Below are 13,556 nucleotides of genomic sequence, written 5' to 3' on the forward strand. Positions count from 1 at the left end.
AGATATATTATAAAAATAAGATATGCATGAAAGGATAATATACTAAAAAAAAAAATTTATCCGTGACCTTTCCATAGGTAACACAAGAGCACAAATTCATTTCTCTATTCTTGTTGTTTTGCCCCATTTTCTTCATCCTACTCCAAAATAAGACATTCACCATCAGAGAAATAGACATCTACGCAGGCCCACGAAAAAAAAAAAAATAACATTTATATCACTGCGAAGAGGACGTCAACACCTAATAGTTGGTACATCTGCGCAACAACACCGTCTGCACGGTTTATCCACGCAAAGCATCCATGATCATCATTTATCATTTTTTTCTTCTCATCGTTTCCATCACCCTCGTTGTCATTGGTCAACTGCAAAGTTGTTTTATTATCCACATCTAAGAGCAACTCCATAAATCGTTGCAATAAATGTCCAGCACGGGCTGGTTCACCGCATAATATGTGCACCAGACCCACTTTTCGACGAAGCTGCAACACAAGATGACTCTCTTCTTCACTTTTTTCGCCTTTTGACTCTTGTACTCGTAATGCCATGTAATAATCCAATAAATAGTCAAAACTGGCAACATCTGCTGTGGCAATAAAATCAAAATATCGTCCTTTAGATCGTGCAAGAGACAACTCTGATTCCGCAAAGTTACAGCTAAAACACGGATAAGGCACAATACGGTCTTTTACAGTCGCAACAGCTGCGCTCCAGACATTTCCATCATCATTAATCATTGAACGAAAATGTTCATCTCCACGCAAAAGCGCCTCAGCCGCTAATAGTACCTGATCTTCTGTGCTTTCTCCTGAAGACGGTGATGTTCCTGCCGCTGCGGCTGCTGCTGTTAATTGTACCATGCGTGCACTATTGGAATGTGGTAGATTTGTGTCCTTCTGTCGTTTAGCATCAGTAGTACTAGCGCTAAGCAAGAGATAATTGCGTAATTGTCCACATCGTAATGCCAAGTGTGCGAATAGTGTTGCAGCCGTAACGGTCGCAGATGGATCTCCACCATCGGCGATGTGCAGGTGATAGCGAACAACTCCCATTACAACTACGACTCTTTAAAGAATTTTCTCCCCTTCTCTTTACTTCTTTTTTTTTCTTCTTCCTCCTCTTCTGTTCACCTCCCCTTTTACTACCCTTTAGTATTTCCGGTAAGATAAACGTCTTCGCACATAACAGAACAAATAAAGAAAGAAAAAAAAGAAACAAATATATAAAACCAACATAGAGCAACTATATTGTTTCATGCCCCACAAAACACTAAAAAGGAGACAGAAAAACAAAAGCAAAATCCAGAATATGGGACGTCTTTTTTATCTTGTATGTGTACACCTTTTGAATTGAGGCAATAGAACATGGACGCCTACATGTAGTATCCTCCAAAGTCCATGATATTTTTTTTCTATTTTCGTTAGCCAACCCATCCATTGGAATTGCCATGAGGATCCGCTCTAGTGTAATACAATTCACTAGCTTCATCAACAAAGTTCAAATACATTTCACGACGTGATGGTCGTGAAACGATGAGGGGAACTTCATGATGCTCCTCATCATCACCTCCGTTGTCATTCTTTTTTGACATGGACGGCCTATTAATACTGCTTCTTCCTCTTCTACCAGTCATTCTCTCTGCAATCATCCCCGGTTCTTCTTCTTGTTGTCGTTGTTGTTCTCTTAAGGAGTGTGATTGCACGGCTGCGAGTTCTTCCTGTTCCCTCTCTACAACACGCGGTTTGAGAGTTACCTCCGCTGCCTCCCCACGATGGGTGGGCAGCACTCTCTGCAGTTCTGCCCTTTTATTATTATTATTATTATTATTATTATTATTACGATTCGGCCGTTGCCATTCCTTTTCAATATCACTTGTCGTGCACATCACCTCTTCTCTCTCTTGTCCACGTGACGGGTTTACATCACTATGCCCCACAGTCGCCGGTGGTCCGTTGCCATTTTCACTCTTCGCTTCCAACAGAACTTCCGCCAAACTCCGCTGCGTTGGTGGAGCTGATCCCATTATCCTTGTTGTTCCTCTTATTTCTATTCCTGCTCCTGTTGTACTTTTTGGTACTTCATCGTTTGCCAATTGTCTGTGGTACAACAACTTCGCCTCCGCCTCCGTCTGTTCCGCTTCTGCGCGGCGAAGCGAAATGCGCAGGGCGGCGGTTTCACTTCGCAGTTGTCTTTCCTCAATTCGCACACTTGCCAGTTCCTCCCGCACCGCCGCCTCCACCCCGCGTTGAATGTTCATCTCCACAATAACACGATCACACGCCATTTCTTCATTCGCGATTTGACTTTTTAGTTCTTGTATACGGCAGCGCAGTGTGACTAACTCATTCCGATCCTTTTCATGTTTCTCTCGCAGATCCATGTAGAACTTTCGTGCGGTATGAAGGGATGATTGACAGACGCGAAACTCGTTAAAGTGCTCTTGAAGGAGTTCCGCTGATTTATCTTCTTCCTCCTTTGCATGACGCGCGGTACGACGTAATGTTAATAATTCAGATTCTAACATTCTCTGTTCTTCTTCCATCTCTTGTATTTGTATTTCGAGTATGGCTTTCTGCTGTCCCGCACGCTCGGCTCGATCTCTAGCTTCCTCAGTTCTTTGTAAAGATTCATTTCTCAAAGAAGCTTCTTGTTCAAGTTTCTGCTTTACTTCATTTATGCGGGCACGGATACTTTGAAGTTCATTCGTACGTTCCTTTTCATCATGTTGATCTTGATCACGTTGTAGTTTTAATGTCAAGATCTTTTGTTGTAGTTCCTCCAACTCATCACTGAGTTTAACACCTTTTACCTCAAGATTATTTTTTTCATCATGTAATTTCTCAAGTGTGTCGTGCGCCTCTTCCAGTGCATTTTGCTGCTCCTTTATGTGTTTCTCAGAAAGTGTTAGAAGATCTAACAAAGATGCATCTTTCCGATCTGATAAATCTATAAGATATGATAAGCACGTCACCGTCTCTTTTCCTGCCTTTACAAGTGCATGTATGATTACATCAATTGCCTCTTGCACTGGTAGTGTATCTATATATTTCAGTTCAGGATAACTTTCTACTGTTGGTAAAGCCACTTTCCTTTTTGACGCCATCAATCCATTATAGGAAGAATGCTCTTCTACAGTTCCTTTTATATTCTTCTCATTCTTAGTGTTATTATTATTATTATCGTCATTTTGGTTCATCCTCCAGGAAGAGGACACATCCACACCAGTCAAATAATCCCCAGATACATTCATCATTGGATACATGTCATTACATCGATGTGGAAATATTATATTATTCTCTTCTTCTTTCATTTGTTGCGGTAATGCGGGTAGTTTCTGCAAAAAATCACAAAACTGACGAAGGGCCGGTATAAAGTGCAATCGCCATCCGTGCAACACTTCACGTAGTGACTGAAACACGCGATGATTCCAATTCCGCACATTACTTGCACACCCCACCACTGCCGCTACTGCCGCCCCCTCTACTTTTTCATCATGTAATCTCTTTAGTAATGCTTTCTGTGTGGAGAGGAATTCTTCCCTTGCTTCTTTTTGTGAGTGTTCAGCAGAATTACTAGGGTTATCATTATTATGATGATTGCCATTATGGCGAAGAAGACGATTCTGTTCCAGCAAACGTTGCAACTCTTCTCGACGATGTTGAAATTTCTCTTCATTGCGTCTCTCTAATATTAATAACTCACGCAGAGTTTGTTTTGCCAAATCCACACGTCGTCGGAGTTGTGCCACTTCAACAGTTTCTTCTATAGTGGCATTCTTATTTTCTCGTGTTTGTGGAGAAGTCCCGCCCTTTAAAGTACTGCGTTGTGTAAAGGCCAATTCATCAAGAAACGGTTGGGCCTCCAATTCACGATCAATAGAACTCCATGAAGTATTGATACGATTAGCCGCTAATGGATTTATGAATGGTGCAGCGGAGTCATTCGGATCTTTCTGCTGCTCACGTTCTAAACGTTCCCGCTGTTTTTGCAGGCGTCTGTTTGCGAGGACTTGCCGTCCCCACGCCACCAACGCAGAGGCTTCATCCATTCAACTTTACACAACTAAATAGAAAGAGCGGTAGATAATTGATATGTATATATATATATATATATATATATATAGATAGATAGTGATAGAGAGCTATGTGGAGTAAAGGCGGTAATACGTTAGTATTTCTCACGTTGGTTCTATGTATATATATGTAAATACGTATATGTGTTTGTTTTTGTATGTGTGCACGGCTGCTTCTTTTTTTCTTTTTGTATGGTTCAATATACACCAGAGTGAACAAAGAACCAAAGAAAAAAATGAAATAAAACAAACCAGCACCTTGTGGTTCATATAAACACAAATAAATAAATTCAAAAAAAAAGAAAGAAAGAAGAAAACAATTATGCATTCAATAAGATTCACATGCCTCGTAATATCCCTGCAGAATACAGTAAAACATAAAAAAAAAGAGAAACACCAAACACAATAACAGCAGTCGCAAGAGTAGTGATCAGCACTATTCATAGTAGAGCTGTAACAATAGTAATAGTAATAATAATAATGATGGAAAAGACAAAAGTTTTTTTTTTGCTTCTTCTTCACGAAAACACATGTTCAAGCGGTTGGTTGGCAAATGTCAACCCTAATCAACTTCATGAAGAGACGCATGCAAGTAACACGAATACACAAAAGAAGAAAAAAAATCGAGAAGTGATGAGTGGGAAAGAACAAGCAAAGAGAGAAAAATGAAAAGTAAAAATAGAAGCTTGAAAAAGTAGATAAGAAAAAGAAATGGGAAAAGAAAAGGGGAATAAAGAAAAAAAAAAAAGAAAATGAAATCATGTGGCGATGAGAAAAAGGGAGAGAGAGGGGGTTTTAAACATATATATATATATATATATATAAAGAAAAACAAAATAAAAAAGGCTCAGGAACTGCAGCGGTCACTTAGGAAGACCAAACATAATTAAAAAACAACAATAAAAGAAGAGCAAAAATAATAATAATCACAATAATAATAATAATCACAATAATAATAATAATAATAATAATAATAATAATAATAATAATAATAATAATAATAATAATAATAATAATCACAATAATAATAATAATCACAATAATAATAAAAGATATATCCATATTTCCATATGTCTTCTTCCAAAGCGGTAATATACCCGTTGCCCATGTACATACACATGTAATGATTTGTTTTTCTCTCTTTTCTTTTTTCTCTTGCTTAATAGTCTATTCCCGTTTTATCCCTTTATTATCTTTACTATGTGGCTGCAGTTATCCTCAAGTACTTTTCTATTTATTTTTCCTTCTTTTCGCGTTCCCTCTTCTCTCTTCCATATTTCTCTGATTATATATATTATATTATATTATATTATATATATATATATATTATATAGGTATTTATTCCTTCCTTCTTTCTTTATTCCATCCGTAAATTGTATTCTATTTTCATTATTCTTCTTTTTCTTTTGTTTTCCTCCAATTCCCTGGATTGATACATCTGCCGCTGTTAACAACTGTCTGGCATTTCTCATTTTTTTTTCTCTCAATTTCAACAAAGTATCAATAAACACACAGAAGCCTTCACAGTTTCTCTCAACTCCACAACAGAAAAGAAGAGAGAAGAATAAAACCGTGAGGCACAAAAACACATGCAGACACACAGAAAAATATACCATTGACTGAAAAGTAATAATAATAATAATAATAATAATAATAATAATGATAATAAAAGTATCACGATTATTTGCATGTATGAAAGGTGCTGCTAAAACAGCTTTATTTTCTCCTCTTTTTTTCTTTCTTCCCTTTTCTTTTTTCTCAGTTTTTTTTTCCGTACTTTCTTGTTTTCGGTTACTTATTCCTTGTTTTCTCTGTTAATCCTACTTCAGTCAATAATAATAATAATAAACATATAATAATAATAATAATAATAATAATATTAATAATAATAATACAACCATCACTATTAGTACTAGTAGATAGCAATAGTCGTTATATATCATTAAAACAAAAGAAGAGGAACAAGAAATTCTCACTTCTGCCTATTATTCATCTTCACATTCAATCGTACTCAATGGATTGCCCCCTCTTTTCATTCTTCTTTTTTCACTCCATATATATATATATATATAAACAAAATTGCTGTGGTATTTCCTATTACTATTCCACACTACCAACCGCTAGGCCATCCATCTCATTATCACTACTCCCAACACCGCTACTTCTCAGTACTACTCGACAAAGAAAGAAAGAAGCAAACAACAGTCGCCTTTTTTTTTAGATGCGTATCGCCTCACGTATTCTACGTGCAGAGAAATAACGAACGGAGAAAAGAAAAAAGCAAAAAAAAAAGAAAACATCATGACGAACGCCTATAAAAGATTGAGAGGAACAATAATAAAAAAAAAATCAAAGCCAACGAAGAAGAAGAACATTAGTTCACAATGATGTCAGCAGCAACACTAATAAAAAAAGCAACTCGAATTGCACACAAAGGGAAAAAAACTCGGAAATGTCGCATCGTATTGAAATAAACAAGTTGCAAAACTGATTTGGAAGGGATCGAAAGAAAAAAAAAAAAACACAAAGAAAAGAAAAGACCAAATCACACAGAAATCACCACCATCCATTCAGAGATAAATAAAAAGAAACAACATATATATATATATATGCACAAAAGCCCTTTATATGGAATGCATGTCTTCCTACAAGAAGGAGAACAGAGAAATAAGGGAAAAGATAAAAATAAAAGGAATGGGCAAAAAAAAGGTTTAAGTAATCGAATGAGGAATAAACCTCTTTCGTAATTTTCTTCTATTTCTCTGTAAATCAATCCATCTGCATTCATCCTTTTTGTGTACCAGACACACTTCTTTTTTAATTTCTGTATTTCTCTTCCCTCTTTAGTCTTCCAGACATCATTGTGTTCCATCTCTTATTTGTTTATCTGCCCTAAATTCCTTCACAACTATTCTCCTTCACTTGGGACGTCCTCCTTTTTTTTTTGTGCGGCACATACTTTTCTGTTTCTTTCTTTCTCTCATCTTCATTATTTATCTCTCTTCTGTCGGTTATCCAGGACATTTTTCCTTCCGTAGTTTGTTTCTCTTATTTTCCGTTTTGTACGTTCTCTTTTTTCTTTCTTGTTTCTCTACTATTGCTCTCTCTCTCTCTCCCTCTAGTTTTTTCCTTTCTTCTTTCTTTTCTTTCCTTTTTTCTTTTTGTTTTTCCGGTGGATGGTATATTTCTCTTTTTTCTTCTTATTTTTTTGTTTATTTGCCCTTGTTCAGCAACAACGCATCCTTCTTTCCAGTGGCACCGTAGTTCTTAGTGAGATAGGCTTTAAACTTGTCAATTTGTTCTTTTGTCCCGCCTAATGATCGGAGCGCCTCCACAAACTGCGGGAAACTGTCTTCTGGGGTGCGGTCGAGGGCTAACCAAGTAACATACACCTCTTCCAGCAGAAGATGCAACTGTTTAAAGGTCATCAACTTCTTTAATGTCTCTTTATACTCACGGGCGAGTATATGTACATCAAAGCGTATAAAGGTGAATAGGGCAGATATCATAGAGAACGTTAATTGTGGTGCCTTTCCTAGTCCATTTGTTAACATAAAAAAGGCTCTCGAGTCCACTTCTTCTTCGCAGAGTTTGCAGAAATAACTCACATCGGTGTCATATTCACTTACCTGTCTTAATATATCCTCCGACTCATCCATAACATATCCTGAAAAAAGTGGAGGTGTATATCGCAATAACGCTGGAAGTACACGGAAGCGACTTTTTGGATCTGCTTCAACTGTATTTGGGCCCTCACTTTGCACCTTGTGTACATCTCTCACCATACTTACTATCTTTTCACGACTTACCCCACTGTCGACAAGAATGTTAAGAAAATCGGTGTGAAGAGATTGAGGAAATACATCACGTCCGCCTTTTATCACAGCTGCATAGTTAGAAAAGTACTTTGGAATGTCTGTGAATAATTCCTCTCTTACTGCATCACGTAAGTGAATTAAGAGTGCATTGCGTACATCTTCCACAGGTAAGACACGTTTATTCGCCAATTCTTCAAATAATTCACCAAGTCGAGCCCGTTGTTTGCCATATCGCACAGTTGTTATATAACGATGAATAACAGAAGTACAGTACGCAATTCGTGTATCTTCAGGAATATCAGCCAACAACAAAATAACTTCTTCAGAACTGCTTGTAACAAAAAATTTATCCATAGCTGCCCAAAAACAATCACGTGGTGGAATTGGATTAGAGGGTGTTACTGGTGCAGCTTTATTACGTGGAGGAACTGGCGGTAAAGGACGACGTTCTGTTTCATTCTCCTGCGATGACTTGTCAGCATTAGGGCCATAGCGTGGAGCCCATCCATTGTCTATTGTTTCCACAGTGTTTAGTAGCAAAAATTGCATACGACGTTGTGGATGTGTTCGCATCAACTCTTCTAAGACATCGCGGAACTTTGGCACAAGTTCCTGTCCTTCGCTCGAGAAGTATTTCCCACATGTAACAAGAAGATTCATAAAGTGAATCAACTCATAATCAGCAGGGATACGACGTTTGCGTTTACTTCCGTAGAGAAGCCAATCAAGAACGTGCAGAACTACCCGCTCACGGACAAGACCGTGAGTGAAGAGAAGACCTAAAAAGTTAATATTGGCCTTTTGCTTTCCTGCAAAATTGAGGCGTCGCTGTTCCGCCTCTTCTTCTGGAAGATTTACAATCTCCCGCTCAAGTTGTGCCTGCGCATCCTCAGAGTGTTCAAAGGTGTGTTGGCATTGTCGAATAATGGCATTACGAATATGACGACCGGCTGCTTCATTCTCACCAATGTCACTAATAAGATGCGAAACCAGCTTGACGTAGTGTGGGACAAATATACTGTCCTCTGGTTGAATAGATTTGTTAAAAATCACCTGAATTACTTGTTGAATTTCTTCATCAGTGGATTGTCGAATTGGCAGATCAGTCAATTCTTTCTTCATCTTTTCCAAGTTTCCATCACTAACTCTTCCAAGAATACCAAGGACCTCATTATGCAGTCTGCGTTCGCTCATTACTTTAGATGGCACCGACTCACCCTGAAATAATTCTTCCCGAGAGAGAATGTGCTCTGGTCTACTGTCTTTGTTTTCAGGCATTTCTTTCCATAGTGCACTCGCAAAGGCGAGAACACCATTTGGTGGTGATTCTTTTGTATGCTGAAGTTTGACAAACTCGCTTATATTATAAATGCAGTTCTCTGGGTAGTCCGTGGTGGAGGAACCTGACGTCCCTGCAAATGTTCCACGTTCGGCATTTTCTGCCGGAGGTGATGCCGATGCGGATGTCTGTTGTTGTTGTTGTTGTTTTGATGGTTGTTTTTCACCTCCCGGGCGTGGCGGCGCAGGTAAAAAGTTTTTCGTATTGTGAAATGCCATGCGTTGGAATGACTGTTGAGGCTGCGAGAGTGGCGCAGAGCCTATACGAGGCGGTACATTAAACATGGTTCGATGTTCCATTTTTTGTTTTCTTTTTTCTTTTTTGTTTTCCTTTCCTTTCCTTTTTATTCTTCTTCTTTGCTTTTCCTATATTTACACAAGGGCCGTTCTTCACTCCTTGAGAGTCTTTTTTGCCGCTTTGTATACTCCTCTCTCGCCCTTTTTTTTCTTCCTCGCCTTCTTCTTGGTTGTTGTCCCTTTTGATCCGCTTGTGAAACTTGTTTCCTTTGTCCTCTTTTTTTAATGTTCACACTATTTGCTATTGTAACACCTGGCTTTCTTTGCTTTACTTGTGGTTTAGTACCCGCAGTTGTACTTTTTTTAAAAGGCAGTTTCCGGTGGTCCCTTTTCCTTTCCTTTTTCTTTTTGTTTCTGTTTGCCTTATTTATTTCTTCCCTGTACTGCCGTGGTTACAATAAGGCTTTTTTCTCTTTGTTGCTCTTTTCCCTTTTTTTCTTTTTTTTTGCGTTAATACTCTTCTTCAAAGGAATTTAAATCTTCCTTTGTTCCCCCTTTCTTCTCTATCACGCACGCGCACACAATCGGTATATTGCCCAGGGAAAAGAAACAAACTAGTATTTCTTTCTTTTTTTGCTTCTTTTCTCTTTCTTTTTTTCTTTCTTTCCCTTCTATTTCTTTTCTTTCTTTTTAAATACCTTGTGTGGTTTCCTTGTGTTAATTGACCTTGTTCTCTTTTTTTTTACTCTCTTTGTTTGTGTGCGATTGCTAGTGTTGCCGCACCTTGGCAGTTATGTTTCCTTGTAGATGTTTTGCTTACACTTTTCCCAACCCTTAAAGTATATAAATATATGTAAACAATAAATAAATAAATATATCTATTTATATACACCAGCGCCTTGAAAAAAAACTATTAAAGGAAAACAACAAAAAAAACCAACAAGAAAGGAAAAGAGGGAATAGAATCACAGAAAACAAATCACTATCATTACGGTCATTCAACTCTTACCGCCACTATATGATGGTAGTCCCAAGAAGAAATAAGAAATTACAAATAAATTAAAAAAAAAAGTGCAAAATTTGATAAAATTCACAAGCGTAAACACCGCATGTGGACAGTTTGTACATGTGTGTCTGTTTTTATTTTTTTATTTCTCTTTTCAATATACTGAGAAGTGGCCATAACCATATATATATATATATATACACGTCATTTACATGGGAAAAAAAAGAAATGACTCTCGAGCAAAAAAAAAAAAAAATAATAAACAATGATGCCTCTGGAAAAACAAACAGAAGGAAAGCAACAACAAAAAGAAAAAAAACAGGAGAACAACAAGTAATACCAATTACTGTTTCAGCAAAAACATCAATACCGAGACGAAGCTGTCAAAGGAGACTGGCTCTTCTGTGTGCTCATCCAGGTACTTTTCAAAGAATTCATGATGGTTATCTAGCCAAAACATTTGAACAGCGGGACTACGATTGTAGAGCGCGACAACATCCTCGCGTAGAAGTTCACCACTCCCTGAAAAGTGCAGGAGAGCCGCATACAACGCACGCAGACGCACCGGTTTGGATAACAAGAGCGATATATCCTCCGCCTCCACAACAGGCGCCATAGCAGACAACATTTGGGGTGTGATGCCCGGAGAAACACGACGCTGCGACTGTAATCGCATAGCTGCTAAACCCTTCCCTGGAATTAATTCCCCCATCGAATACGGAATGAGTGTGGACTGCCGTCCTGAGAAAATGGGAGGTAAAAAGGAAATTGGTGACAAATTATCCTCAAGACTCCCCTCTGGAAGTTCTGGGAAGTTTTGTTGTCCTTGCTGTCCTTGTCCTTGTTGTACATATGGCTGTGGTGGGGCAAACAGTCCCTGTGTTGCCTTCTCCAGTGCGTGTTCACGCAGCAGTAAATCCAATTCCCGCGTCCGCAGTAATTTCGCGTGTGTGACGAGTTCCATTCGCTCCTGCGCGAGTTCCTGTTCCAACTGCTCCGCCTTCTGCTGCCATGCCCGACTCTCTGCGGCGGCTGCGGCCTTGGCGGTATTCTCCCGCTCTTCCCGCTCCGTTGATTCGCCCTCCAATGTCTTTCCTGTGTAGTACGCGACGTGGGCCTGCGGGTTTGTCTTCTCCACCCGCACCGTCTTGCCGAGTTTGAGCGGGCCGCGGTGTGGGAGACACACCAACTCGCAGCTCGGCCGCACACACACCGCCGCCCCGCCGCTATTGCAATCGTCATTCTCCGCCCCACCCGACTCCGCGACGGCGGCGTGTGTGCGGACGTCCGCGGCGGTGTAGTGCGTGGCGAAGCCAAACACGGCGGAAATGCAGTGACTCGCCTCAGCGAGATTGGAGGCGGCGTGTACGGCATTGCGTATTAAATCCCGGCCAAGGCGGGCACGAATACTGTTTGGGGCAACGCGGCGGGCATCAATGGGGTTCTCCGGGCCCACAATCTCAAGAAGCCGCTCCACCGCGTTATCGCGGGAGAGCTCCACCGCCATACAGGTACCACCAAAGGCGAGATGCTGCACATGTTCACGGAGGAGATCCTGATACGACAGGGCTTCAATCATTGTGTTCTTCAGTGCAGCAGCAGCACCAATGCGGCGATCGGTCTTGTTTTCACGCTGCGGGAACTGCACCGGCAACTGGGTGTTGCTTGGACTTCCAGCAGCCTCAGCATCACCACCACCTACCTCTATCTCCGGATCACTACGGTCTTCAACATCTAAGCCATCAACGGTATGGTTGTATTGATGAGGATTATTATTATTATTATTATTATTATTATTATTATTATTATTATTATTATTATTATTATTATTATTATTATTATTATTATTATTATTATTATTATTGTTATTATTATTGTTGTTGTTGTGATTGTGATTGTGGTCATCGTTGTGGTTGTCATTTTTGTCATTATTGGATGTTGGGAGGCCGGCGTTAACGCCATCACGACGGAGATCGTGTCTACTGGTGAGTTCGAGAATCTGCGCAATAATACCATGATGGGCATCGTGCTGTTCTCGCCGCCATACACCAGATAACAACCGACGATCAGTACTATTCGCACTACTACTAGTACTATTATTATTATTATTACCAGTCACAGTCGTCGTAGCCGTTGTCGTGGCTTGAGCACTACCATTACTCGCTGCCGTCGGACTACTGCCAGTTGTGGTTTTACCGGCACTGAGGAGTTTCTCCACCCCACGTTCCGCATACATTGAGCGTCGCACACTTGGGAATGTACTGGCAATTTCTTCTGCTAATGCCGGTGTGATAATGAAACTCTTCGCGAGAACCTGAAACCCCGCATCAGATACAGTTTGTAATATATAGCGATGATACTGTTCCGCATCTGGTTTGCATAGAAGGAAGGTGTGTTCCACCACATGTGCAGTGTGTGGCTTTGTTGCACCAATGTACATTCAATATATTTATATTATTAATTCGAGAGTCCGTTTCTTTTTTATTTTTCTTCTTTTTCTTCTTTTTTATTTTTATTTTATTCTCTACTTTACAAATGGATCAAACAGATATCCATAATATAGATGTACATATATATATATATATATATATAATCATACAGAGAGAGAGAGAGAAAGAAAGAGAAAACAAAATGAAAAATGAAAAGTTCGTCCATTGGTAGACAAGATGTAGAACGTGGAAAACACTGCAAGGGGAAATTTCTTCTCTCTTTTCTTTTTTCCTTTTCACTGTGTAAAGCAGAGAGGAATGAAACACACATAGAGGCAAATAGAACAAACGTAGCATATACAAAAAAAAAAAAAGGAAAATAGAGACTCGTAAACAAGAAAAGAAAGTAAAAAAGAAAAGGATAAAAAAAAGAAATAAGATTGAAAAAAACACAAAATCATATCTTCGTAGAATTATATATATATATGCTAACAAACCATTTTTTCTATTAAAGCGAAAAAAAAAGCGTGCATCCATATATAAATAACCTTTTTCCCTTTCTTATTATCTTTTATCCCTTCTAACCTTCTCTTTTAGACATATTTGTCTCTTTTTTTATTTTCCTTTTCAGTCGCTGCACATCTCTCTTTCTATCT

At 39.1% G+C, this 13,556-nt stretch overlaps 4 protein-coding genes across 4 annotated transcripts; all 4 read right to left on the minus strand.

Annotated features, from left to right (window-relative positions):
• Positions 1 to 212: 212 nt before the first annotated feature.
• On the minus strand, positions 213 to 1,052 carry LSM04_006502 (uncharacterized protein; the record flags this gene model as incomplete). The annotated part of the gene is made up of 1 exon (XM_067331002.1): positions 213 to 1,052. The coding sequence occupies one exon, from the start codon at positions 1,050 to 1,052 to the stop codon at positions 213 to 215; it is 840 nt and encodes a 279-aa protein (XP_067191991.1).
• A 368-nt stretch (positions 1,053 to 1,420) lies between these two features.
• Positions 1,421 to 4,048, minus strand: LSM04_006284 (uncharacterized protein; the record flags this gene model as incomplete). The annotated part of the gene is made up of 1 exon (XM_067331003.1): positions 1,421 to 4,048. The coding sequence occupies one exon, from the start codon at positions 4,046 to 4,048 to the stop codon at positions 1,421 to 1,423; it is 2,628 nt and encodes an 875-aa protein (XP_067191987.1).
• A 3,236-nt stretch (positions 4,049 to 7,284) lies between these two features.
• LSM04_005908 (MIF4G-like) lies at positions 7,285 to 9,528 on the minus strand (the record flags this gene model as incomplete). The annotated part of the gene is made up of 1 exon (XM_067331004.1): positions 7,285 to 9,528. One exon carries the CDS (start codon positions 9,526 to 9,528, stop codon positions 7,285 to 7,287), a length of 2,244 nt encoding a protein of 747 aa, XP_067191979.1.
• A 1,286-nt stretch (positions 9,529 to 10,814) lies between these two features.
• Positions 10,815 to 12,911, minus strand: LSM04_004929 (Nucleoside diphosphate kinase-like domain; the record flags this gene model as incomplete). Its single annotated transcript, XM_067331005.1, has 1 exon — positions 10,815 to 12,911. One exon carries the CDS (start codon positions 12,909 to 12,911, stop codon positions 10,815 to 10,817), a length of 2,097 nt encoding a protein of 698 aa, XP_067191960.1.
• Positions 12,912 to 13,556: the final 645 nt, after the last annotated feature.

This window comes from Trypanosoma melophagium, assembly GCF_022059095.1.
Source record: "Trypanosoma melophagium isolate St. Kilda chromosome Unknown ctg21segment0, whole genome shotgun sequence".
In the NCBI taxonomy this organism is placed as follows: domain Eukaryota; phylum Euglenozoa; class Kinetoplastea; order Trypanosomatida; family Trypanosomatidae; genus Trypanosoma; species Trypanosoma melophagium.